Source organism: Tamandua tetradactyla, chromosome 8 (genome assembly GCF_023851605.1).
Source record: "Tamandua tetradactyla isolate mTamTet1 chromosome 8, mTamTet1.pri, whole genome shotgun sequence".
In the NCBI taxonomy this organism is placed as follows: Eukaryota; Metazoa; Chordata; class Mammalia; order Pilosa; family Myrmecophagidae; genus Tamandua; species Tamandua tetradactyla.
This window is the reverse complement of record NC_135334.1, coordinates 5,684,592-5,709,534: the sequence shown is the minus strand read 5'-3', so window position 1 is coordinate 5,709,534 and position 24,943 is coordinate 5,684,592. Positions and strand designations below refer to the sequence as shown.

General features: G+C 52.0%; 1 protein-coding gene across 1 annotated transcript; it reads left to right on the top strand.

The window, feature by feature from the left end:
- The first annotated feature begins 443 nt into the window (after positions 1-443).
- Positions 444-23,007, top strand: ADAMTS15 (ADAM metallopeptidase with thrombospondin type 1 motif 15). Its single transcript, XM_077112417.1, has 8 exons — positions 444-1,715; positions 11,906-12,038; positions 12,514-12,681; positions 13,217-13,500; positions 16,410-16,587; positions 17,498-17,679; positions 17,808-17,983; positions 20,593-23,007. The coding sequence occupies exons 1-8, from the start codon at positions 759-761 to the stop codon at positions 21,365-21,367; spliced, it is 2,853 nt and encodes a 950-aa protein (XP_076968532.1). The 5' UTR covers positions 444-758; the 3' UTR covers positions 21,368-23,007.
- Positions 23,008-24,943: the final 1,936 nt, after the last annotated feature.

Below are 24,943 nucleotides of genomic sequence, written 5' to 3'. Positions count from 1 at the left end.
TTTCAGGGGCAATTCTTGGTTCTGGGCTTTTAGGAAACACTGTGATGAAAAAAGAGCGGGAACGTTACAAGAGAGGGAAGAGCGGAGCTGGGTCAGTGGCGGGGCTTCATTCCCACCTCCCGGCCCGCGCTGCTTGGGGATGATGGCAAGACTCGGGGAAGGTGGCAGATGTCCGTCAGGACAGAAGTAACTAAACAGTCGGGACGCCGGGGTATAACCGAGGGCAAGACGGAGAACCGCGACTGCAGCGCGGGCTTCTGCCAGGCCACGCCTCCCGCCTCAGCTCAGCGCCACTCCCTCTCTGCGGAGTGGCTTTCTGCTCTGGTGCTGCGGGCTCTGGGAGGCTGGGAGGAGAGGAGGGGAGGGGCGCCGACTGGGCAGGCCACCGAGGAGGGGGCCTTTAATAGGCTCGCCCAGAGCTGGCTTTGCAGCCTGCGAGCGGCTGCGACTCGGAGCAGCCGCCCGGCACCTCCCGCTCGTTAGCGGCTACAAATCTTCGCCCTTGCACTTGACAGCGGTTGTACTTAAGCTCCCGGAGCGCGCTTCGCTCGGACTGGCACAGGTAGGAGGCGCGGGCAGCCAGTGCCCGCTCGCTGTGGCTCGAGAAGAGTCACCCCGCGTCTGCGCTCCTTGTTGGAGCCGCGCGCGGGCTGTCCCGGAGGGTTGGTGGCTCCGGTGCCCGGGGCGCGGAGACCGTGCTGGAGCCGGGGATCCGGGCCAGCCCTTTCCAGAGCCGCGGTTGAGCGCTGCCCGGCGCCATGCTTCTGCTGGGCATCTTGACCCTGGTTCTTGCCGGGCGACCCGCCAGCGGCTCCGAGCCAGAGCGGGAGGTGGTGGTGCCCATCCGACTGGACCCGGACATCAATGGTCGCCACTACTATCGGCGGGGACCCGAGGACTCCGCGGATCAGGGGCTTATTTACCAGATCACAGCATTTCAGGAGGACTTTTATCTCCACCTGAGGCCAGATGTCCAGTTCCTGGCACCCACCTTCGCCACGGAGCATCTGAGCATCCCCCTCCGGGCTCTGTCCGAGAGCACCCAGGACCTGCGCCGTTGCTTCTATTCCGGGGACGTAAACGCCGAGCCGGACTCGTTCGCCGCCCTGAGCCTATGCTGGGGGCTACGCGGGGCCTTTGGCTACCGAGGCGCCGAATTTGTCATTAGTCCCCTGCCCAATGCCAGCGCGCCGGACGCGCAGCGCAACAGCCAGGGCGCACACCTCCTCCAGCGCCGGGGCGCCCCCGGCAGGTCTCCTGGGGACCCCACCTCTCGCTGCGGGGTGGCCTCTGGCTGGAATCCCGCCATCCTGCGAGCCCTGGACTCTTACAAGCCTCGCCAGACCGGCTCGGGGGAGGGTCGCAACCGGCGCAGGTCTGGGCGCGCCAAGCGCTTCGTGTCTATCCCGCGGTACGTGGAGACGCTGGTGGTGGCGGACGAGTCCATGGTCAAGTTTCACGGCGCGGACTTGGAGCATTATCTGTTGACTCTGCTGGCCACGGCGGCGCGCCTCTACCGCCATCCCAGCATCCTCAACCCCATCAGCATCGTAGTGGTCAAGGTGCTACTTCTCGGGGACCGCGACAGCGGGCCGAAGGTCACGGGCAACGCGGCTCTGACTCTGCGCAACTTCTGTGCCTGGCAGAAGAAACTGAACAAAGTGAGCGATAAGCACCCCGAGTATTGGGACACGGCCATCCTCTTCACCAGGCAGGTGAGTTGATCTGTCGCCTTTTGGGGGCCTAGATGGCCCCATTCTCTTAGGGTCAACACCATAGCTCTCCAAATCCCCTTCGTGGAGCACAGTGGCCCGGGTTTATATTTCCTTGGTCTTTTCCGACTCCTCCTTTGGAGTTTCCCGGGAGAACCCAGCTCCCAGGCTAGCCGGAACTCGGCTCACGTGCGTCTAGGTGATGGGAGGAGAGTTTGCTGGTTCCGAAGGTGTTGACCAGGGGCGACCAATCAGCGCCCAGGAAGTTGCCGCCCCGAAGCTGCAGTTTGCCACTAAGGCGGATAGGAGGCGCTCTGAGGATGATGTTGGGGAGGGAGGGAAAGGTCCGCCCCTGTGGCAGGGGGGCGTCTAAGACCGCTCAGAAACATCCTCCCTCTGTCCTGTCACTGACTGTAGAATTGGAAGGTAATCCCAGCGTACCACCAGTACAGCCCAGATACATTTCTCGCTGGTAATAGGTTTAGTTGTCCTCTTTGGCCTGGGCCTGGAAAACCCTGGACTGGGAAAGAGGGAATCCTTTGGGAAATTTTGTGGGCTGCAGTGAGAGGACAGACGGGAGGGTACTTGAGAGCAGCCTTCTCTCCTTCCTTGCTGCTTCTCCTGCACTCTCCTCTGCTGGGTCTGTCTTCTCTCTTAGGGACTTCCAGACCTTTCTGAGCAGTCTCTTTAGGCTCTTGTTTGGAGCTGGGATTGTTTCACTTGGAGTTTCAAGTGGACTTCCACTTGGAGCTGAGTTGGGAAAATCTCTTACAATTTTCCTGTATTTTTGTCCCTGGAAGGTGACTTTTTGCCCTGATGACCCCAGCTGGTGAGGTTACAAACCTCGTGACCACAGGTTTCAGCTTCTGCCCTGGTGCAAGCATGGAAACCATGTGAGCTTGGTAGAGAACATTTGGGAAACTCCAGTTGTGAGGTTGGAAAGACCCTGAATGTTGGGATTGGAAAGATGGATGCAGTTCAGGAAAGTGATTTTACCTTTTGTAGTGAAATCGTGTGGGCTTCGAAATACCCAGTCTGCTCCCTGTTGGGTGAGCACAAAGGAAGTCCCAGGAGAGTGGCAACCAGGATACTATCATCAGACAACAGAAATTCCTGTAGAAAGCAGGTCTTTACTTGTTATTCTATCTTGAATGAGTCGGTCAAAGTTTCAAGTCATAGACATTGGAGTGGTTGGATGCTGTTTTTGGATTCTTGACATTTCTCAGATGCAGGAAGACAGGAAGAAAAGGGGTGTCCAAGTCATCAGCTTCATCTGATTTGGGGGTGTGACTTGACTCTGTGCCCTGCTCTCATTTTCTCCTTATCTTAGCCATGGCATTTTGGGGATGGCACAGATTCCTCTGCTACTTCCTGGCTTCTAATGCTCATTCCACTGTCTCCAAATGGCCAGTCAAAGCTGGCCTGATGCATTTGGGCTGGAATTGGAGTCTCCCACACTAACCCATTTGGCACAGCAAATCCCTTCCTGGAGTTGAACCTCTTCCCTTTCCCAGCCTCCTTCTCCTCCCACCACCTGGTTCCTCTAGGGAGGTCTTTGGCCTAAATCTGTTTCCTTGCATGCATTCTTCCAACTGAGGTCTGTAGAGCTGCCACTGCCCAGCCCCTGCGTGTACTGCCTGAGTCACGAGAAACCTTTGAGGCAGCTTCAACTTCTGCACACAGACCAGCTCTGCAGGCAGACTGCTGGAAGAAAAGCAAAGGCCAAGAACAAGATAATGCGCAAAGCAGCTGCGGTCCCCTCTGCTACCCGGGATACCCCTGTGGAGGCCACTCATGGCTCTACAGTAACAGATCTCAGTTTTTGCTGCTTGGTGGCTCAGCTGACTCTTTGGATCCAGCCCTAGGAGGAGGGCTTCTGCTGGGAATATGGGCCATGCAATCAGAAGGATCCCGCCTTTGGAAGACGCAGCAATCAAACAGTGGGAAGGCTTCTGTTTCTCAGTGGGGCATGCTAGTCCCCCAGGGGGCAGTGCTATCCGTGCACAATGGGGACAAAATGCGTGTCTGCTGTGCAAGCTGTGACTTAGAAGCAATCTTTTCTTCTGGAGTCTAGAGGGTACACCAGAATGGGGAGGCTGTGTTGGCAGGTCTGTCATCAGGGGATGTGCTTTATGCCTCCTTACCAGCGCAGAGTTCAGGGCGTGCTGCATTTTCAGGCTTAGGATCTTCTCATTCCTGGACTCCCCAGGGCAGGTACTGTATTCGATGAGAACAGGAGTGTGCAGCTGCTCTTTCTAGACTGAGGCAGACGTGGTCTCCGGAAACCTGGAGGAGTCTACTGCCAAAGACTCCAACACAAGAAAAGAAGAGGGACTTTTGTTTTACTTTGTGAGGGTCAGTAGTAATCCTTTAAATCATATGGAGGAACTGTTGGCTTAAACCCTCTTTATTGCAATGTTGTAATCAGTGCTTTTTCAAACTAAAATTTGGCCAACTATCTATCTGATTGGGAGATTACGCATATATGTGTGTGTATATGTATATATATATTTATTTATATGCAAGTCACCTTTTTTTCCTGTAAGGGATCTTGAAATGATAGACACCTTTAGAATCATCTAATCCTTGGGTGCCCAAAGGAAATCTGAAAACTGACTGGTTTTAGCTCTAGTTACAGTTTTCACAGGGAGAAACCAGCTAGGAAGGGGTCTGGTTTGATCAGATTGTATTTCCTCCTTTGACCAAGAGAGGCTAGCAGCTCCCATAGAGCTTAGGATGCCAGAGGCCCCCGGAAGGAGAGCGGCAGTAGCAGAGGAACTTGCATGTGGGGAACTTTCCCTTTGACTGACAGAGTTGCTGTGTATGCAAACAAGTCTGGGCCAGGCCGTGGCCTCTTGGCAGGCAGAGGGAGGGTGAGGGGTGTTGATAGGCCCAGGGAGGACCTTGCAACTGTTCTGTGAGGAGAATGCATTGATTGTCCAACAAGCATTTTGACACTTTGAGAAGCTTACCTTGACATTCAGATAAGAACTTCGTGGGGGAACAGTGTATATCTTCTTTTGCAAGGCTCCGGTCTCCCGGTGTTCTGCAGAGACCTGGGGCTGACAACTGCAGGGTGAGAACAGTTCAGCATTGGAATCAGGATGTGTGGAGTGTGGCAGCCAGCCTCCTTCTGGGTGAACATTTATTTCTATGGGAAGGAAAGTTTCTGTGGCTTCTTGTGGCATTGGGCAGCAAGGAGCCAGAGTCAGTAGGATTTCATTTCTCAGAGTCTTCTCTCTCTCCAGGTCCAAGCCTTTTGTGGGACAGTGGCTTTCACTCATTTATTCACGCATTCTTTCAGTACCTACTAAGCACCTATTATTGTCGGGTGGTCCACAGGGTGCTGGAGATACAAATACTAACAAGATGTGACCCCTGGCTCTAGGAACTCACTGGGTGGCAGGGGTTCCGCCAGGGAATCAGCTAACTACAATAGTGTGCTAAGGCATGGACTATCACTGTGGGAGTACACAGGGTGTCCTCCTCCTTACTGTTGGAGCTGCCGAGGCCTCTGCGAAGGACAAGTGGCAAGAGAGGCCCTGAGTCTGGGAAGCTGGTGAAGGGGAAGGAGGCATGATCTCAACTTTGTGGGGCTTCCACTTCTCCACTCAGCCACCTGTTTTGCTATTTACAACATTCCTTCTTCTGGACTGGCTTTTCCTAGGAACTGTGGTTGTTCTGCCTGCTTATTCCTTCATCTATTTTATTTTTTCTGCTGTGTGTGCCACTATATCCTCTTCTTCCTTCCCACTCTCCTTTCCCCTCTTCTTTTTGTGATTATTGGAGCGGGCTCTTTCTTATCTTTCCTTTCTCTTCACTCTTACTTTCTTCATTCATCCTCTCTCATAATCCCTTGTAATCCCAGACTTGGCACTTCTCTTTTCATTTTGGCTTTGAGCAGTACTTTGTTTTGTGGGGGACCATTCTATATCATGCAGAGTGGAACAGCATTCCAGAACCTCACTGTATAGAGAGGGTGGTTCTTGATATAACAAAACATGTGCTAAACAGCAGTGAAATTTCATGTTCAGGTAAAAGAATAAAGTGTTAATTATAAAGTGATAAAATGCATTTTACATACATCTCCCAAAATGATGAAAAATGCCATAGTTTTGCCATAATCTCTTTTGAAGTCAGGCTTGGAAAGTGTTAGGGAGAGAGGCAATCTACAGCTTGGGTATTTACTGGTATGTGATTCTGGATCACTGAATGGAAACTCAGCACCAGTCCTTTAGGGAGGGGGAAGGACTGGGGTGGGGGAAGAGGAGGCGTGGGGTAGAAGTCCTTCCTGATTTGGGGGTGGTGATTGTTATTCTCCCCTCATTCCTTAATTATACCAAATAAGTAAGTTCATTGTTGAGGGAGGAAGATGAGAGAGGAAGGCTGGAAATAACCATGAGCAGTGGAGTCTTGTTTTTTTTTTCTTTTTTCATAAACACTGATTTGGAGGCAGGAAGGCCATTGGGGTTTCCACCATCTTCCCCTTCCTTTGGGCTTCTCTGTAATTGTTCGTCTCATGTTCTTGATGCATAATTGCCCTTTGCCTTAACTCCTTGCCTCAGCTGCAGTGAAAGAACAGAGACTTGGCATCAGGCAGGGCTGAGGTGGAGTCCTGGCTCTTACTCTTTCTAGCAGTGGACCTTGGATGAAGTCACCATTTCCTCCTTGCTTTCCTCATCCTTAAAATGGGAATCATGATGATGATGATGATGAGGCCTGATTTACAGGGCTGCTGTAAGGATACGTCATTGAGTGGCCCAAAATGGGCACCCAATTAATGACCTCTAGTCTTGTATGTTTGTCATTGTTGAAATAATTGCCTTCTGACCCCTTGCCAGAATTTAAATTGGGGATAGTCCTGATTTAAATCATTCTGTCCCTATTGCCCTTGCAAGTGTACTGAACGCTTGTCTGATTACATATTCCTATTTTTGGCTTGGAAACTATGGACGTCAGCGTTTGCCAGGGCCACTGATCCATGAGCTGCTTTCAGGCAGGGCCCTTGTTTATCTTTGCAGCCTCAGTAGCTGACCGTGCAGGGCCCCGTTGCCACCCGTCATAGATATGCAGTGCACGTTCACGCAGGAAGGTGCTGACAGAAGTGACAGGGCTGTAGGTAGCAGGGCGTTGGGGGGGAGCTCAGGCCCTTTACTTCCCTCCCTGGGGATCAGTAAGCCAAGGTCCCAGGCTGTCAGGCTGCAGACTTGGGAGAGGGAGTGTAGTTTCTTTTGGCGTTCCATCTTGGCTGTTTGCCATCAGGTTCCATCCTGGGGCAAAGAGGGCCCAGAGAGAGGCGTGATCAGTCCATGCCCAAGTCAGCAGACAAGGTACACAGCAGGAACGGGGGCAGTGTGTCAAGGCAGGTGTGGGGCCCAGGGAGCCAGGAGCCTGCTCTGCAGCGCCAGTAGTAGACACTTCTCGGGAGCGCACCCAGCTTCACCCTGCTGGCTTCCTCTCCCAGATTCTCCCAGGACTCTTCCCATTCTGGGAAGGAGGGGAAGTGGTCCTGCTTCCCCAAACCCCCTCGTTCTTGGGAAGCAGGCTCTGGGGTGGATCTTGCACCAGACTCAGTATGGAGTTGTGCAAAGAACCCAGCTCTGAGTTGCACTGCCTGAGTGTCTGTCCTGATGCTGCCCTTTCCTCTCTGTCTGACCTTGGGTTCGCTGACCCTGTGTGTCTTTATCTGTAAAACCGGGACTAACAGTGGCTTCTCCCTCAAAAGGCTGTTGTGAGGATTAAATGATCCGGAACAGGTAAGGCTCTTAGAGCATGGTAGTGGCTCAGTAAACATTAGCCATTGTCATTCTTTTGGTAGGTACCCTTTCTTGAAGTGATGATTTTTAAAGAAGGTTTAGGCTTATAGCAAACTTTGGTCGCCTTCCTTCATCACTGAGGTAATTCTTGTTGTTTGGGTTGCTTCGGTTTCTTTCTAGAATCACATCTTGTATATCTTGAGGGATTTATATTCTGTTAACAGAAGTGACTAACTCTCTCCTGCAGGGCGTGTTATCTCCTTCTTTCCAAGGCGGCCTTTGTCACAATTCCCAGGCATTGAGTTGCTAGATTTCATTTTCTTCTAGCAAAGCAAAGCTCTCCCATCCTTGGGGATTGCAAACAGGAGTGGATTTGGGGCTGGATGAGGAAATTCCAGGATGCATGATAGAGACCCAGATAGGAAGCAGTTAAAGGGGGCAGGGCCGGTCCTAGTGCAGAGTGGTTTTCATTTGTAAGTGTGATTCTGAGGAGAGGCCATTGCTGGCCTCAGTGTCCACAGGCCTGGGTGGAGGACCCATTCTATCCTTCACTTGACAGCTGTGTGACCGGGAGAGTGATTTTAACTTAACTGCCAAGTGAAAGGATGCCTCTGAAGCTCTGTGATTGTAAAACTTGGATGCTGTGATAAGCCCATGAATTAGCCCTGGCTCACGTGCTTCAGAAAGCAGTGTAATTGGGAAGTTGGCTACACGAGAATGCACATATTTTCTGCTGCACTTTTTTTTTTTGATTAAAAAAAAAACGACTCAACTTTCTTTGCACTGATTTTTTTGGGCTTGATTTTTATGAGTTCTTCTCTCCATCCTGCTGGAAAATATTGAGCACTTCAGTACATGGTATGGGAAACAAGTGGAGGTGGGGAGGATATCCAGGGAAATGGAGTCGTTCGGTGGGGAAGGTGAAAGTTGAGTGTGTGGGGATATAAGGTGTGACATTGGTAAGTATGGATCAGGCTATTGTAAGGCATTGATACTTATTATCTTATAAAATTCTGCATTTTGTAAGAAGGGACGTTGGAAAAGAATATAACCCAGGAGAATTAGATTCTTGGCCAGACTGCAAAAGCAGCTGCAGCTGCAGCTACAAAGAGAAATGGCAAATTGCCTGAATAGTGAGGCAGGTAGGGAGTGGGCTGCCAAGTGCCCAGTTGCAATATATGGAGACAAGTGCCTGAGTGGAAGGGGTTAAAGCAATTGGAGCATCTCTGCATTCCTTCCAGAAGGGTGGAGACCCTCGGTGCCACAAATGAGGTGTTCGAGCTGGGTACTCCTGGGTGCTGGGTAGCTGCTTATGGGCGTTCAAAGCACTAAAGGTAGAGATTCTTCACCCAGTCCCTTACTGAGGTTAGAGGGACAGGCAGAGCCTCTGACCCCAAACAGCTGCATCTTCCCACAATGGAGACTCTAGTTTTTGCAGGAGGCTACTCTCAACTCCACCCTTACCCTCAGGAAATATGCCGGCTCTTTCCCTGTTCCTCTTGTTTGATCCAGGGAAACCAGATTTTTTTTTGATGGAAAGAACAGGTTGCTCCGGGCCAGGAAGGGCTTGCAGCTGTCTGTCCCTGCTCCAGTGAGAATCCACCCCCCGCCCATAGCTACAGGATGGGCTGTGGACCGCCAAGCTCTAGGAATTATCTGGGTCCCAGTTGGAACTCTCAGTCTGGTCTGGCCATTTCTGACAAGCAGAACATAGGGATAGAGTGAGCTCAGGACTCTGAGTTCCCTCTTGGGTGGCCCAGGGAAAGCTGCTTCACTTTTCTGTGAGTTAGTGATATCAACTCCAGAAATGGATCAGGAGAGGATGTTTATAAGATTCTTTCTATTCTAACAGTATATCATTCTGTGAGATCCTTTATATCCCAGAGGACCTGAAGTGGCTGAACTCCCTGGGATTGGGGCTGGGGTGGAAGGCATAAGGGATGGTTCCATAAGAGTCCTAATTAAGAATCAGCCCTTTTTCCCAGGAGGAAACTGAAACTGTGGCTTGCCCGGAGTCACAGACCTACTTAGTGCTGGGACCTGGACCAAAGTTTAGGCTTCTTGATTCTCATTCCTCGGCACTCTCGCTCTTACCCAAGGCTCATGGTGCCCTGGAGGGACCCGAAAGTGCTTTCTGTGGCTGTCCCTGGAGCCTGCAGCCTCCAGACTGGAACTCCCAGTCTACCACTTTTGTAGGTCGTGGACTCCAGCACCTGCCTCTTTCATGAGCCTTCATTTCTCCTTCCTTGCCTGGGCCCCTTTCCCTCAACATCCTATTCCCCAAACTTCCCTTCCCAAAGGTGAAACCCCCCTCCAAATGTTTTGACAGCAGTTGTTTCCTAGGTTTCAGAGCTCTGCAGAAGGAGAACTTTCTGGGACCCTGAGTCCCTGGAGAAAGAAGGGTGCTGAGAAGTGAAGGGAATTTGAGGTTCGCACAGTGGGGTTCACAGCAGTGGCAGAAGTGAGCTGTGCTGGCCCAGGAGAGCGGATCCAGGGCGGGCATCCAACTTGCCCACAGTCGACTTTGTGTCCTCTGGGATCATCTGATCACCTGTTGGGGCCACGGCCAGAATAACTAACTCATTAGCAAGTGTGACTGGCACCTGACTGTGTGAAGCCAAGTTTGACTGCTCAGGTGTTAAACTTCTTGGTGCTTTGGATTAATTTTTGCTGATTTTCTGTGCTCTGACCTCATTTTCTCCTGTGCCCTTGGCCCCGGCTAACTGCTTAGCCTGACTTTTCGCCATGTCAGGATACATGTGCTTACAGATGCATGCACACACATGTGGATAAGCACAGACATACATGCATGCACATGTCCAACACAGGCACATGCACACACATGTGCAGATGAGGATACATGCACATATGCACCCACATGCATACATGTGCCGATGAGTTAACAGTGCACACATGCGCTCGTCCATATGTACACATACATATATGCATGTGCAAACGAGCACACATGCACACACACATATGCACATGCATGTTCACACTCACACATACATGCACATATATAGTCCTAAAGAGAAATGAAATTGAGAGCCACTCTGTGCTTCCGTCTGTGAACCCTTGGCTCCTACAGGGAATCCTGACAGCCCCCGGCAGGCCTTCCTCCAGCGTTTGCTCGTGGTTGCTAGGCAGTTAGCTGTGATGCTGTGGGAAGAGTGCTGTTATGAACCATACACACCTGAGGTCGTGTTTCTACTCTGCCATGCCTTAGCCAGTGACTTAGACCACCCTCAACTTCAGCATCCTTGCAGGAGAAATGGGAATCATAGTCACTTTCTCAGTGGGATGGTGCCAGAACTACAGAAACTGATGTGTGTAGAGTACATGCCCAGTGTTAGCATTTGGTAAACTGGAACCAGGATTGCCTATGATGATGGCTCTCAACCTCCAACTTTGAAAAAAAAAGGTATGATAACATAGGCACCTCCTAAGATTGGGATGATGATTATAGGAGGTGATACATGAAATAGTTTCTTGTAAACTGAAAAATACTCTAAACGTAAAGAGTGGGATGTAATGAAGAGAATACCAGCGCCACCGATTCCACACATTCTTTTGCAAGCAGAGCAGAATGTGGGCAGGTGCTTTACCCTATTCCCATCTCCTGGGCTCTTGTCTAGATGTGTTGCTCATCCATGAGATCCTCAACCCATCTTATCTTTCCACGTCCCCTAGAAATATTTCCTGCTTGGGTTTGCTGCTGGTAGTCCCAGCATCTGTTGCAAGTTAAGCTCCAGAAAAAAAAGATTGTGACTTCCTGCTGAGCCACAATCCATTTAGTTTGTGTTTTCTTCTAAGCAGCCGTTGAGCCTGTGGTCCCAGTGGACCTCTGCTGCTAGAGGAGCTGTGACTGAATAAGGGGTTTGCATCTATCTCACTCTGCCACATCCCAAACCAAAGAAGCTAAGTCTCTGTCTAGCATGGGCAGTTCCTTGGCTGGTGACCCTTTGGCTGAGAACCTGACTGTAATTCATGGTTGTCCAAAAGGCATTCACTTGGAAAGGGACTTGGCTACCCAAAATGACTGTGTATGGGGAAAGGGCTTACCTTCTGCCCCTCATGCCTCTGTTGGCTGCTGCCAGAACCTCGCCCACCTAGGGAAGTCACCATTTTTCTGGTGTGGATAGCCAACTCTATATAAAGCAATGTCTCTAGAAGTTTGATTTTATACCTCCTAATTTACTCCCATGAGATCTCCCTGGGCAGCATTTGGGCAGAATATTCTCAGTAAGCCACAGCACTTCCACACTGGGGTCTACTCCCTTAGCCCAGGTTGATTCCATGCATTATCCCACATCCTCCTGCGAAAAAGGGGCTGGCCTAGTTGGCATTGGAATGGGGTCAAGTTGGAATTTCCTAGAGGATGCCCTCTCTTTTCTTCTTTGTCTGACTTCTGGGCTCTGCTTTGCTCCCGCCTGGCAGGACCTATGCGGGGCCACCACCTGCGACACGCTGGGCATGGCCGATGTGGGTACCATGTGCGACCCCAAAAGGAGCTGTTCCGTGATTGAGGACGACGGGCTCCCGTCAGCCTTCACCACTGCCCACGAGCTGGGTAAGGCTGGAGCGGCAGAGCTTCCCTCCGAGGCCTCCCTGGGGCCTTCCTTTCCTTCGTGAGGGTGAATGTTGGTCTTTGCTCCTGTATGTTTCTGATATCTTTATCGGCCACTTCTTGGGGTGAGGGTTTGTCTCAGCAATGGCTTTGTTTTGTGTTTTTCCAATCGGCCTAGCCCAGTCAGCTGTTAGTACTGTTGAGGACCTCTTTCCTCAATGATTCTCATACATTAAGCAATGTAGGGCCAATATCTTAAAGGAAAGAGGAGTTCCTGGCCTCAGTGAGGGCTGGTGGAGGGCACGGAACACACGAGGAAGTGACGTTAAGGATATTCGTGAAGCAGTCTCCTCGTAGGTAGAAATGACCGGCTGAAAGCTGATGTTTGGGCATTGTAACTTACCCATCCCTCCTCCCCAACTCAGGCCTTTCCTGGCCGAGTCTTCCACCCTCTGAGTCCTCTAGTCTCCCCCAACAGGCCACGTGTTCAACATGCCCCACGACAACGTCAAAGTGTGTGAGGAGGTGTTTGGGAAGCTCCGAGCCAACCACATGATGTCTCCAACGCTCATCCAGATCGACCGCACCAGCCCCTGGTCCGCCTGCAGCGCCGCCATCATCACCGACTTCCTGGACAATGGGCACGGTGAGTGGGGGCAGCGAGGGCAGGCGGCTACTGCGAGAGGCCCTGCTGCTGTCACTGGTGGACACGTCCCCCTAGAAATTATTTCTGTTCCCTCTTACCTGGGGTGCTTCTAACTCCCAAGAGTGGACTCTGACATGGGTCTGTGCCAGCTGTCCTTCCATTCTTTCTCTCCCCACCATTTAGATGCTGAGATGCCGAAGGGCTGCTTCTTGGGTCAGCCCTGGACTTTGGTTGTTGTTAAGGAGACTCTTTCAACTGGAACATTTTAGAAAAAAAACCGACCGGCTGCTGCTTAGGCCCCATTTCAGTCCCTAACTGTGCCCTGGTGGAGGTTTATGTAGTTTCTTTAAAATGTAGTTAAAACACACTTTACCTTCTCTGTTAAATTGCGAAGGTGAAAGCAGCTAGTAGAGGGGGAGCCCATAAGCATACCATGACTGTGGAGCTGTCATCTCCGGGTTGCAGCTCTCTGCCCGCCAGCCAAGCCACCGTTCCCAGTGCCTCCATAATGAATGATGCTCTTGGCTCTCTGCAGGTGACTGCCTCCTGGACCAACCCAGCCAGGCCATCGCCCTGCCCGAGGACCTGCCGGGCTCCAGCTACACGCTGAACCAGCAGTGTGAGCTGGCCTTCGGCGTTGGCTCCAAGCCCTGCCCCTACATGCAGTACTGCACCAAGTTGTGGTGCACGGGCAAGGCCAAGGGACATGTGGTCTGCCAGACGCGCCACTTCCCCTGGGCAGACGGCACCGGCTGTGGCGAGCACAAGTTCTGCCTCAAGGGGGCCTGCGTGGAGAGGCACGATCCCAACGAGTACAGGGTGAGTGCTGGAGTCTGCTGGCCAAGGGCTGCTGGGCAGAGCAGAGCAGACTCTGGGTACCTTCTGGGAGGAAGCTCCCATCGCAGGGCTGCTGTGTGACCTTGGCTGTATCTCCCAGCCACTCTGGGCCTTGGCTTCCTGGCTCTCTCTTCTTTGAAGTCTAAGGGTGTAGAGAAAAGAGGTGGTAGGTTGGAGAACTTGGTGTGGGCCTATACACACGGGAAGACACTTTGCAGAAGCTAGAGTCTCAGTCCTGAATGCTGAGCCTCATCCAAGTGGTGAAGGAACTCTGCAACTGAAGCTCAACGTGGGGTATTATGATTTGGCTTCCTCTCGGCTCCTTTGCTTCTTCCGTCATTGAATATCTCCCCGTTCAGGGAGCTGTGGGCCGGACAGATAGATAAGGGCTGGTCATGGCATCCCCAGAAAACTTACAGTTTAGTGGGGGACTTCTCATTGGGTCTGTTTCTTAAATGATGCCAAGCCTCAGACAAGTTTAAGCCATTTGCTATGTGCCGAACCAAGCTGCAGGTTTCCTTGTGATAGGGGCTTTTTTTACCAGGAACTGATGGGACAAAAGTTTTTTTTCACCCTTGATAAATAGGAATAGCAGTCAAACCAGGACAAGTTCAAAACCTCAAATATTCTCTGAATATAATAGCAACATCATGTTCTTTTGGTCTTGGGTTGAAGTGGTAAAGGGATTTGCAATTTGCCAGCCAGCAATGGGAAGCCCGTTCTCTCCCCTAATGCTGGTGATTTCCACATAAGCCACCTCCAATTCGAGCAGCAGTCCCTGTGCACTCTCCTCAAAATATATTCGGAATCTCAGCACTGCCTGCCACTTCATGCTGCCACCTCTGCCCGAATTAGCACCCTCATGGCTAGCTGGCCTCTCGCCTCTGGTCTTACTCCTTACATGGCAGCCAGAGGCGTCCTGTAAAGTTCCAGGCAAATCATTTCTTTACTCAGGGTCCTTCAGAGACCTCACCCCACTGTCAGCATGAAAGCTGAAGGCCCCGTCCTGTGCCCTCATCTCCTGCGCCCCTCCCTTTTGCTTGCTCTGGTCCACTGGCGCCAGAATGCCCAACCTCCTTTCCTCCTTGGGGCCTTTGCATCTCCTCTCTCTGCTCTCCCCAATATTGGCACAGCTCACCCCATTTCCTTCCTCAGGCTTCAGCTTGAATGTTGCCCCTGAAGTGAGGCCTCCTTGGCTCACCCTCCATTCTCCTCCTGCTTTCCTCCCCATCTGACATGTTCTCTGGATTATTTGTTCGTTGTGTCCCCCCCACCCTCCTCGAGAATTTCAAAGAAGTGACAGAAAGTCACCATACGGTCTCCAAAACTGCAAGATAGTGTCAAGTACTGAGGAAAATTGGAGGCGATGAGGCTGAAGCACAGCCCCCCCGCCCCCCCCCCCCCAGTATTTGCAAGGTCCCCCCAGTCCCTGGGGTGTAGTGGGGAGGGGGCTGTGCTGTGGGGTGCTGTGGTGGGGTGCAAACAGGCAGATGCAGATGACCTTTTTTGGGGAGCAAAAGGATGTGCTGAGGCGGGGCATTGCTTGGAGCAGGGGCCAAGGGAAGGCGTTTTTTAAAGGGCAGAGCAGACATGCTGACAATGAAATGAGCTCTGTGACACAGGAACAGGAAGAATAGATGGGCACCCGCGTGAGCTCAGGCGTGTCTGTTGCACGCTACACATTCCTATTGTGCTCCGGGGGGGTTACTCACTTTATGGATTATCTGTGGTTTTTAATCTCAGTTTGTTCAGTTGAGCTACTTCTTCTATTGCCCAAGTGATGTGTGCTGAGGGAGTGGTGAAAACTTGTTCTACTGTCATCCTAAGAAAAACGTAATGTGAACTATACCTTTCCTATCCATTTTCCACCCTCTTGGGAAAAAACAAACCTGCATGATGTACCCCAAAGCCAAACAGAGTTTCAGAATAGTTTAGGAGTCTATAATCTGTGTCTTTTCTTAACACAAATATTTGAGCTACTTTAGTGACACCTTCTCAAATTTAGTCCCCAATTGGATTAATATTGGTGTGATTTGGTGAAAAATCTGAATTAGAAAAGACTGACAAATAATAATATGCCTGTATCCACAGCTGCTTTTGGAAAAGGCTGAGGGGTAGCCCTGCCTTAGATTTAGAAGTCTTATAAATACACTAGCAGATAGATAGTGGGACACCTTGAATTTCTGCTCAGTGGAAGACATGGTGCTAGGAATTATTTTTTAACAATATTCTTTATTTTTAGAACAGTTTTTGGTTTATGGGAAAATAGGGGGAAACTACAGAGGTTCCCATATGCCCACCCGCAACCCCCATCCCTCACAGTGTCCACTCTTGTTAACATGTTGCATTGGTGCAGTATAGTAATTATGATTGGTGAATAATATTGATAAATTATTAATTTATCAATTATTATTGTATGGTTTATGGGTTTCGACAAATGTATAATGTCATGTATCCACTGATTTAGATACCTTTACATTGTTTAAATCTTCCATTCAGCTTCAGGCCTGAAAACTATTAGCTCTATTTTTGCAGATGACATGTCTGCAACTGAAGAAGACTTAGCTGCTTGCTCAGACCCCTGTCTACACAGGGCAGGGCCAATTGGAAAACAGGCCTGTCTGATCCCACAACCTAGAGGGATGTCTCTTCTGAGTATCTCTTTTCTTTTCCTTTTTTCAAAAGGAGTGTCGACGTTATGGGGTAGGGGGATGTAACTGGTTAATCCTCAGCATCTCATGATGACCATTTTCCCCTCGTGATACAGAGTGAATTTCATCCCCGAGGGAGGAGAACTGGGTGCAATTCTCTGATGGGTCTGGGGCACAGGTGTGGAACTGGGGGCCCCCCACCCTGGCGGGGGATAATGCCGGACTGTCCCCCATACACAGGTGGATGGCACTTGGGCCAAATGGGAGCCCTACGGCCCCTGCTCGCGGACCTGTGGCGGGGGCGTGCAGCTGGCCCGGCGGCAGTGCAGTAACCCCGCCCCTGCCAACGGGGGCAAGTACTGTGAGGGCGTGAGGGTGAAGTACCGCTCGTGCAGCCTGGAGCCCTGCCCCAGCTCAGGTGAGGAGGGGGCAGTGGTGGCTGCAGCCTGGAGAGGCGGGGATGGCCGTCATTGTGGTCACTTGAAGTTCTAACCCCCTGGGGCAAAGTCTGGAAGCTTGGAGGTGCCATTCCTCTCGGGATAATTCTGGTCTCCACTGGCCTTTGGCCATGCTTTCCCTCTGGAGGGTCACACCAGGAACACACCCTCTGAGTTAGGGACTCCAAAGCCCATCTCCATAAACAGGAATTCTTAGTCCAGGGCCCATGAACTTGGGTGGGAAAGAAATACATCTCTATTTTTACTAATCTCTCTATCTAAAAATTTAGTATTCCCTTCCATTAGAAATGTGTAGGTGACAAGCTGCAGTTGTTGTAGCAATACCGGTGAGTTTGTTGTGAATAGAAACTGTGGGTAATTTCAGTTCACATTTTAGTTATTGCAGAAATTTCAGAATACCATTTTGCCCACATAATGTCAAAATTACGGTAGTTATTAGGCTCACTATTGAATCTTGTCACTTAATGTGTAAACAAAAAAATGCATGTCACAGATATGTTTTAAAATCTATTTGTAGTTGTGTAACATAATTAGTATTCCTTGTTGTGTTAGGTAATTTATTTTATGCATTTAAAAGCATCCTGAAAATAGTTTCAGTAGACTACTGAAGGGGCTTGGTAGCACAACAAATATTTAGGCTACCCATCCTCGAGGGTTTAAGTTTAGGTACCCTTAGGGACTGTCCTTGGAGAGAAGCTGGTGTGCTGCTTGAGGGTTCTTTAGTATCTGGGACCTGTGTCCTTTGGGACCAGCCTGCTTTAGTCCTTTGAGATGAAGAGACTGTAGCCTTAGCAATGAGGGTTGCAGGGAGGAGCTAAGTTTCTCCCTTAGCTCCCTGGATCTACTTCCTTTCTCCCCGCCTCCCCACAGTTTCTGGCAAGAGCTTCCGGGAAGAGCAGTGCGAGGCTTTCAATGGCTATAACCATAGCACCAACCGGCTCACGCTCGCCGTGGCTTGGGTGCCCAAGTACTCGGGTGTGTCTCCGCGGGACAAGTGCAAGCTCATCTGCCGAGCCAATGGTACTGGCTATTTCTACATGCTGGCACCCAAGGTAAGTAGACCAGGCAGCGACCTGAGCAAAGATGAGGGTCTGGGTGAGCTTCCTGCAGGCAGAGACTGGGAGCCCCCAGCTGAGCTGTCCCTCTCCCATCTTCCTCCTTTCCTGGGGGGGCACTGCAGGTGATAGATGGGACCCTCTGCTCCCCTGACTCCACCTCGGTCTGCGTCCAAGGCAAGTGTATCAAGGCTGGGTGTGACGGGAACCTGGGCTCCAAGAAGAAGTTTGACAAATGTGGAGTGTGTGGAGGAGACAACAAGAGCTGCAAGAAGGTGACGGGGCTCTTCACCAAGCCCATGTGAGTTCTGGTGCCCCCAGGGTGCATGTGGGAGCAGGGTTAGGGTTGGCAGGGAAGGAGTTCCTTTAGGCAGGGGGGCTGGGATCAGACTGCAGGAGATGTGAGGTCCTGGCCACAACTCTTGCTGTGGAGGGCTGGTCTTCATGCATTCATTCATCCCTTCCTTTATTCTAGCCAGCACTCAACAGGCAGAAATGAATGAATACTTAATTCAATACTGGTTTGACAGAGAGCTGTTCAGAGTGAGACAGATTTGAGCACCAGAGTTCACAGCTCAAGTCATCATTATCTGGATGATCTTGGGCAAGTAACTCAATATCTACAATTCTCGCTTTCCCCATTTGTAGAGTGGGTGTAATACCCATAGTTACATTTCACATAGAGCTATTGTGAGGATTGACTGAGTTAATCCAAATGAAATGCTTAGCCTAGGAGCTGGTTGGCTCCTCCCACCTAATAAGTATTAATGATGCTGATAAGTTAACTGTAAGTGGTGGTCAAATGTCACAACCTCTGATACCTCCCAGGGCCTATGGCACTCATTGGCTTTGAGGGTGCAGTTGAGGAGAGAAGGACAGTAAACCTGCAAGGGGCTGGCAGAATTGGTGGCTGTGACTGTAGGGGTTTTGCTTCCTGGGGAACGTGACCTGGGATCTAGCTGAAGGAACATTCCTGGAGCCTCTGGTTTTCTCAGTGCCAGAGCCTGGAAACTCCCGAGCTTGTGCTGTCAGAGCCTGAGCACATTCCTTTTTACTTTCAGGGGATAGGTGCTTCTTTGACTGTTCAGATCCATTTTCTGGAGAGAGCTGGGGCAGGCAGAGCACCTGACGTTTCCACTGGGTTGGGGGGCAGAAGGCTTACCTAAAAACTTGGGAGTTCTAGGGGCTGGTGACTGGAGAGTCCTGGGCAGGTATCTGGGCAGGGGCCCCTCTGCTGGGTGGAAGATGGAGAGGGAGGACAGCCAGCTCCTCTCTCAGTAGCTCAGGCGCTACAGACGGATGGCACTCTAGGCTGTCCTTCCTGAGGGTCTACAGGGGTGTTCAAGAGGGGAACAAAAGGCAAAGACCCCCAGATGTGCTGCAAGTGTTCTTTTCATAGACTGTTAGAGCTGGCAGTAGCTCTGGCTGTCATCTCCTTTCACCCACCCACTGTGCAGATGAGAACACTGGAGCCCAGAGAAACCCACATGCTTAAATCACACAGTGAGCCTGGGCTAGAGCTCAGATCTCCCAAACCCAAGGCCAGCACCCTTTCACCAAATCAGGGTTCCCAGCCTGGGTTTCAAGAACCAGAGACTGATTTCCTTCTCCCCTCCTCCCCGCTGTGTTTCTCCTTCTCCCCCTCTTCCTTGTCATTTCATAGTTAATACATATATAGTTTTTAATAGTAAAAAATAACATATATGTAGAAAAAAGCAATGAATTTCAAAGCATATACAATAATTAGCTATAGAACAGATTTCAGAGTTTGGTGTGGGTTACAATTCCACAATTTTAGGTTTTCACTTCTAGCTGCTCCAAGACACTGGAGACTAAAAGAAATATCATAATAATGATTCAACAATCATACTTATTTGTTAAACCCTACCTTTTCTGTATAACTCCACCATCACCTTTGATCTTCCACCCTTTACGGGCATTTGGGCTATGGCCATTCTAACTTTTTCCTGTTGGAAGGGGCTGTTGATAACATGGGATGGGGGATGGAAGTAGCTGATGTTCTGGAGAGGCTGGCTCCTCTGGGTTTCAAGACTTATCTGGCCTAGGAACCCATCTGGAGGCTGTAGGTTTCTGGAAAGTAACCATAGTTCATGGAACCTTTGTAGAGTCTTAGATAAAGCCCTAGGTGTTCTTTTGGGTTGAAAGACATGGTTTTGGTTGGGGGTTGGGAGACCATGATAAATAGCAATGTCTAGCTGAAGCTTGCATGAGAATGACCTCATTAATAGCTTCTTGACTCTATTTGAACTCTGTCAGCCACTGACACCTTATTTGTTACATTTCTTTTCCCCCTTTCTGTTAGAATGGGATTGTTGATCCCATGGTGCCAGGGCCAGGTTCATCCCTGGGAGTCGTGTCCCATGTTGCCAGAGAAAGACTTTCACCCCTGTGTGTCATGTCCCATGTAGTAGGGGAGGGTATCTTATAGCTAATATTTATTGATGCCATATGTCCCTTAGCTTGTTTAATCCTCCATGCAATTGAATGAGCTCTGTGCTGTTATGATCTCCAATTTATAAGTGAAGAAACCGAGGCTTTGAGAAGCTTAGCTACTTATCTGAGACCAATGGCTGAGCAAGTGGTAGGGATCTGTCTGACTCCAAAACTTGTACTTTTCTCCCATGCTAGAATTGACCATGAGATACATTCAGAAGGATTCCAAGGCGTTAAAGCCTGGGTATTGCATTTTGGGTCACCTGGTGATAATCTAAGGCACCTACTCTCTGTCTGCTTTGCGGAAGTTGATTGTGTCCAAATAGAACGCTTAGCAGCCTGCCTGGTCATTGTTCTCTGCCAGCGCCAAGGTTGGGGACTTTAGATGGGGATGAGGTGTCCTGGCCTCAAGGCCCAGGCGTGGGTCTGATATGCCACCCCCTTTCCCCATTCCAGGCACGGCTACAATTTTGTCGTGGCCATCCCGGCGGGCGCCTCAAGCATCGACATCCGCCAGCGCGGCTACAAGGGGCTGGTCGGGGATGACAACTACCTGGCCCTGAAAAACAGTCAGGGCAAGTACCTGCTCAACGGACACTTTGTCGTGTCAGCCGTGGAGCGGGACCTGGTGGTTAAGGGCAGCCTCCTGCGTTACAGCGGCACGGGCACTGCCGTGGAGAGCCTGCAGGCGTTCCGGCCGGTGCTGGAGCCCCTGACCGTGGAGCTCCTCTCGGTAGGGAAGATGACGCCTCCCCGGGTCCGCTACTCCTTCTACCTGCCCAAGGAGCCTCGGGAGGACCGGCCCTCCCCGCACAAGGACCACGGGGGCCCCTCGGTGCTGCACAACAGCGTCCTCAGCCTCTCCAACCAGGTGGAGCGGCCCGACGGCCGGCCCCCTGCACGCTGGGTGGCCGGCAGCTGGGGCCCTTGCTCCCTGAGCTGCGGCGCCGGCCTCCAGCGGCGGATGGTGGATTGCCGGGGCCCCCTGGGGCCGCTCTCAGCCTCAGCTTGCGATGCTGCCCACCGGCCGGCAGAGATGCGAGCCTGCGGGGAGCCCTGCCCGGCGTGGGAGCTCGGCGCCTGGTCACCCTGCTCCAAGAGCTGCGGCCAGGGCTTCAAGAGGCGCCCGCTGAAGTGCGTGGGCCCCGGAGGGCGGTCGCTGGCCAGGGACCAGTGCGGCCTGCACCGGAAGCCCCAGGAGCTGGACTTCTGCATCTTGAGGCCATGCTGAGATGGACCATCCCTTTCTTCCCGTCACTCTCCCTCTCGCAGGTGCTGCCAGCGTTCTGGCCAGTGGGGGCAGGGGGCAGTGGGCCCACCCTGAGATGCCACTCCACGCTGGGACAAGAACCATGGACCAGGCTCCTCCCTGGCCTGGGTGGGGGTGGGGGGGCAGCAAACACAAAGTCTACCTCACGCCCAGCATCTCTGGGGCCCAGTGGCTGGGCAGAGGCTGGGAGGTGCAGGGACCCTCCACCCCCTTGGAGGCTGCGGGCTGCTGGGAGAGCTGGGCGCAGCAGCTTGGCACCCACAGCGGCCCCCCAGGGTTCTGAGCCGGCTCCGAAAAAGGCAGGCTTTTACGGTGCCTTCTGCCCACTTCCATTTTCTGGCTGTCATGGGACTGAGAGTAAAGCCTGGAAAAGGTGGGAGGAAAGTGGCTATAGGGGACAGGGGGTAGGTGAAGCTGGGGCCTAGGCTACTGCCATTTGGGGAGGGAGTGTTTGTAGAAGAACTCCCGAGGCATCTTCCTTTCACTCTTGGCCCTCCCTTAAACAACCCCACCCCCTCTCCTTGAAGGGGTCCGGGATGCCAGGTTAGGGGAAGGCTTCCACTTAGGTGTTCTCAGTGGCTTGGGACATAGAAGTAGAAAATCAACAGGTACCCTGTCCTTTTTGGCAAGAGGCTTTTCTTTTTAAGATGCTGAAACATCTAAGGGGAGATGAATGGATGCTTGGCTGAAGCAGGGAGTGTGAGGAGGGGGACAGGCTGTGAGTTCCCCCATACCTGCCACCTCCCTTCACCCTGACTGCTGAGTGACACCTGGCCCAGGTGCATTGCTTCACTTCCTGAGACCCCAGCTTCTCCAATTGGAAAATGGGGTCTGCTGTTGGCTACCTCAGGTTACATCTCTGGGATCGCACCCTTGTCCCTCCCCGGGGGCAGTGGTGACCGTGGTGCTTCTCCCAGCTCATGCTGCCTTCCTTCATGGTGGAAGGTGAGCCTTGATCCCTGTTCCTGCAGCCCCTGGGCACCCAGGATGAGAGGGGAGCTGCCTTTCAGCCTCCGTGAGGGTGGGTTTTGGGAAGAGTGAGTTACTGCAAGCAGGTGCTATTGGCCGCCACCAGTTAAGGGGGTGCTGGGAACCTGGCTGCTTTGGAGATGAATTTGGGGAATGGAAACCAAGGCATGTTCTAGCGCTCCCAACGGGGAAGATATTTTGGGGGTTAGAGATGATTTGGCCAAGCAGGGTATTCCTCGAGGGTGTCCTTGCTCCTGCCAGCAAGTGGGATATTTAGTTTCTGAGTGGAGGTGATGTGCTCGTCCTTTAGCAGGGCGGCCAGGGCCTCGATGGAGAATTTCACTGAGGCCAGATCAGAACTGGTGTCCTCCCCAGGGGTTCTGTCCTTTTAGTTGGTTTCCCCTAATCGCCTGAATCCACAGCCCAGCTGTGGAAATTGCCATGGTCGGGGAGGTGTGGAGGGCAATTGAAGCAGGCGAGGAGGGGGCAGGGAGACTGCAGGAGCCGTCCTCCCCACCTCAGGGAACAAGGTGGGGATCGAGGGTGAAGAGATCCAGGGTGCTGTGGATGGCGACGACAGCCGCACCTGTGCCCGGGGTGCCCCCCTCGACTGGGCAGGGCAGTGCACAGGTGCTGGGCAGGATGGGTGGGGGTGGGGGGCGGGGACACACCGTGGGGGGCCGGCCCCTATGGCAGAGCGGCTCCTGCTCTCGGTCACCTTACAAGTCACTTCAAGGAGGAGCCACAACCCGTCTTGAGCATTTTGGCTGGTCCAGCCATGTCACCCACTGCTGAGCAGAGACAAGCTCTAGGGACAGGTTTCTCCCGGCAGTGGGATAAAACGTGAGGGTGTATGTGTGACGTGTCTGTGGGGGAAGAGAGACACACTAGGGGCTCCAGAGTCTTCTTCAGCGGGGTATGGGCCGATGAGGCCTTGGGTTCTTCCTTCCCCACGTCCTTCACCCATCGCATGCACTCATGGATGGACTCTGACCCAAACGCTGTCCTGATGGATCCTGCCAGGCTGGAAGACGTTGGGGACAGTTGGAGAGACATCAGTGTTCCCAGCCCGAGAGTTGGCTCCGGGGGGACCAGACGCTATCATTTGTGGAGCTCCCCACCCCCTCTGGCGCGTGGTTCTTTTGCAATCTGTGCACTGCAAAAGGACAAGGGCCTGGGCCCTGGCTGGGCTATGTATACTGTGTATACATGGGAGGGGCTGCCGAGCTGACAGCAGCCTATTCCCAATAAAGTTGTAAGGATTTAACGTCTGCATCTTGCCTCCCTGACTTCATCTCACCACCTGCTCACTCAGCACATTTACAGGACGCCCGCTATGTGCCAGCTGTGGCGCTGGGTGTCACGGCACAGAAGAGATAGGTGCAGCGCCTGTCCTTTTGGCTCATGGTTTAGTTAGGAGACAGGTTAAAGCAAGGAAGCACACCAATAAATTTTAATTTCAGATTGTGGTAAGAGCTTAGGAGAGACGAGCTGGGTGTTAAGAAAGAGAGCGAGTATGAGTGTGCATGTGTGTGTAGTGATGCGGAAGCCCTTTAGGGAATGTGACAACAAGGCAGGGGCTGGGCAGCACATGCAGGCCGGGGACCAGGAGGAGCTGAGGGTAGAGGAGGACCTGAGATGGCCCATGTGGGTGGCCTGTAGGGACAGAGGCCAACAGGGGACAGCAGAGGCAGAAGGGCCTCTCCCATGGGGACCCCAGGCACCTGCCTTACCAGAAAACCCCAGGTTTCCTGAGGGAACGTTTCCTTCTGCTTGGAGAACCTTTCACTCTTCCTGGTGCTGTTTTGGTCATAACAATTTTAGTGACTATCCAGGCAGGAGAGAAGAGTGGTACATTTTAAAGACTGTTGGACTAGCAGCTTAGGAACTTGGGGGTTGGTCCCAGATCTGAGAGCCTCCCTTGGAATTTCACTTCCAACCTGCACAGTGAGAACGGTTCAGTGTTCCCTCTGGGTGCTTCCAGCTTTAGTGGTCTAGGTTTCTAGGCACAGTTCTGGTTTAAACTTTGGAAGATGGGACGGGTTTTAATTTGGAGTCCAGAGATGAATGGGCCTCTCTCCACGCCCTCCTCTAGGGCAAGGCCATGGGGTACAGGACTTTAGGTGGTGGGGTAGATGGGGAGCCACTCCTCGGGGTGTGCATGTGAGAGGTCTGGACAGAGGTTCAGACCAAGTGTCTGTGTTTGATGGAAAGTTCTGGGGGAAGGGAAAGCAAGCTAAAAAGCCTGCATAACTCTACAAACTTGTTTGAGCCCTGGAAAGGTCCTGGGGGAGTTTGGGGTAATGTCTAAGCTGAAAAGTCAGAAACTGTAAGATCTTCATAAAACTCTTCAAAACCTTGTGACTTTCCTGGGGCTGTGACTTTGGTTATCCCTTCTGGTTTCTAATGTAGCAATTACCAGTAAATAAGGAAGAGAGCCCCTGGGCTGGTTTGGGAGTATGCAAATCAAAGAGGATGCAAAGGAGATGGGGTCTCACCCCGCAGCCAGGCCTGGGGGCCCAGGAGGGCTCCAGGTAAGGGTACGGTGGCAACTCCCAGTGAAGCTGC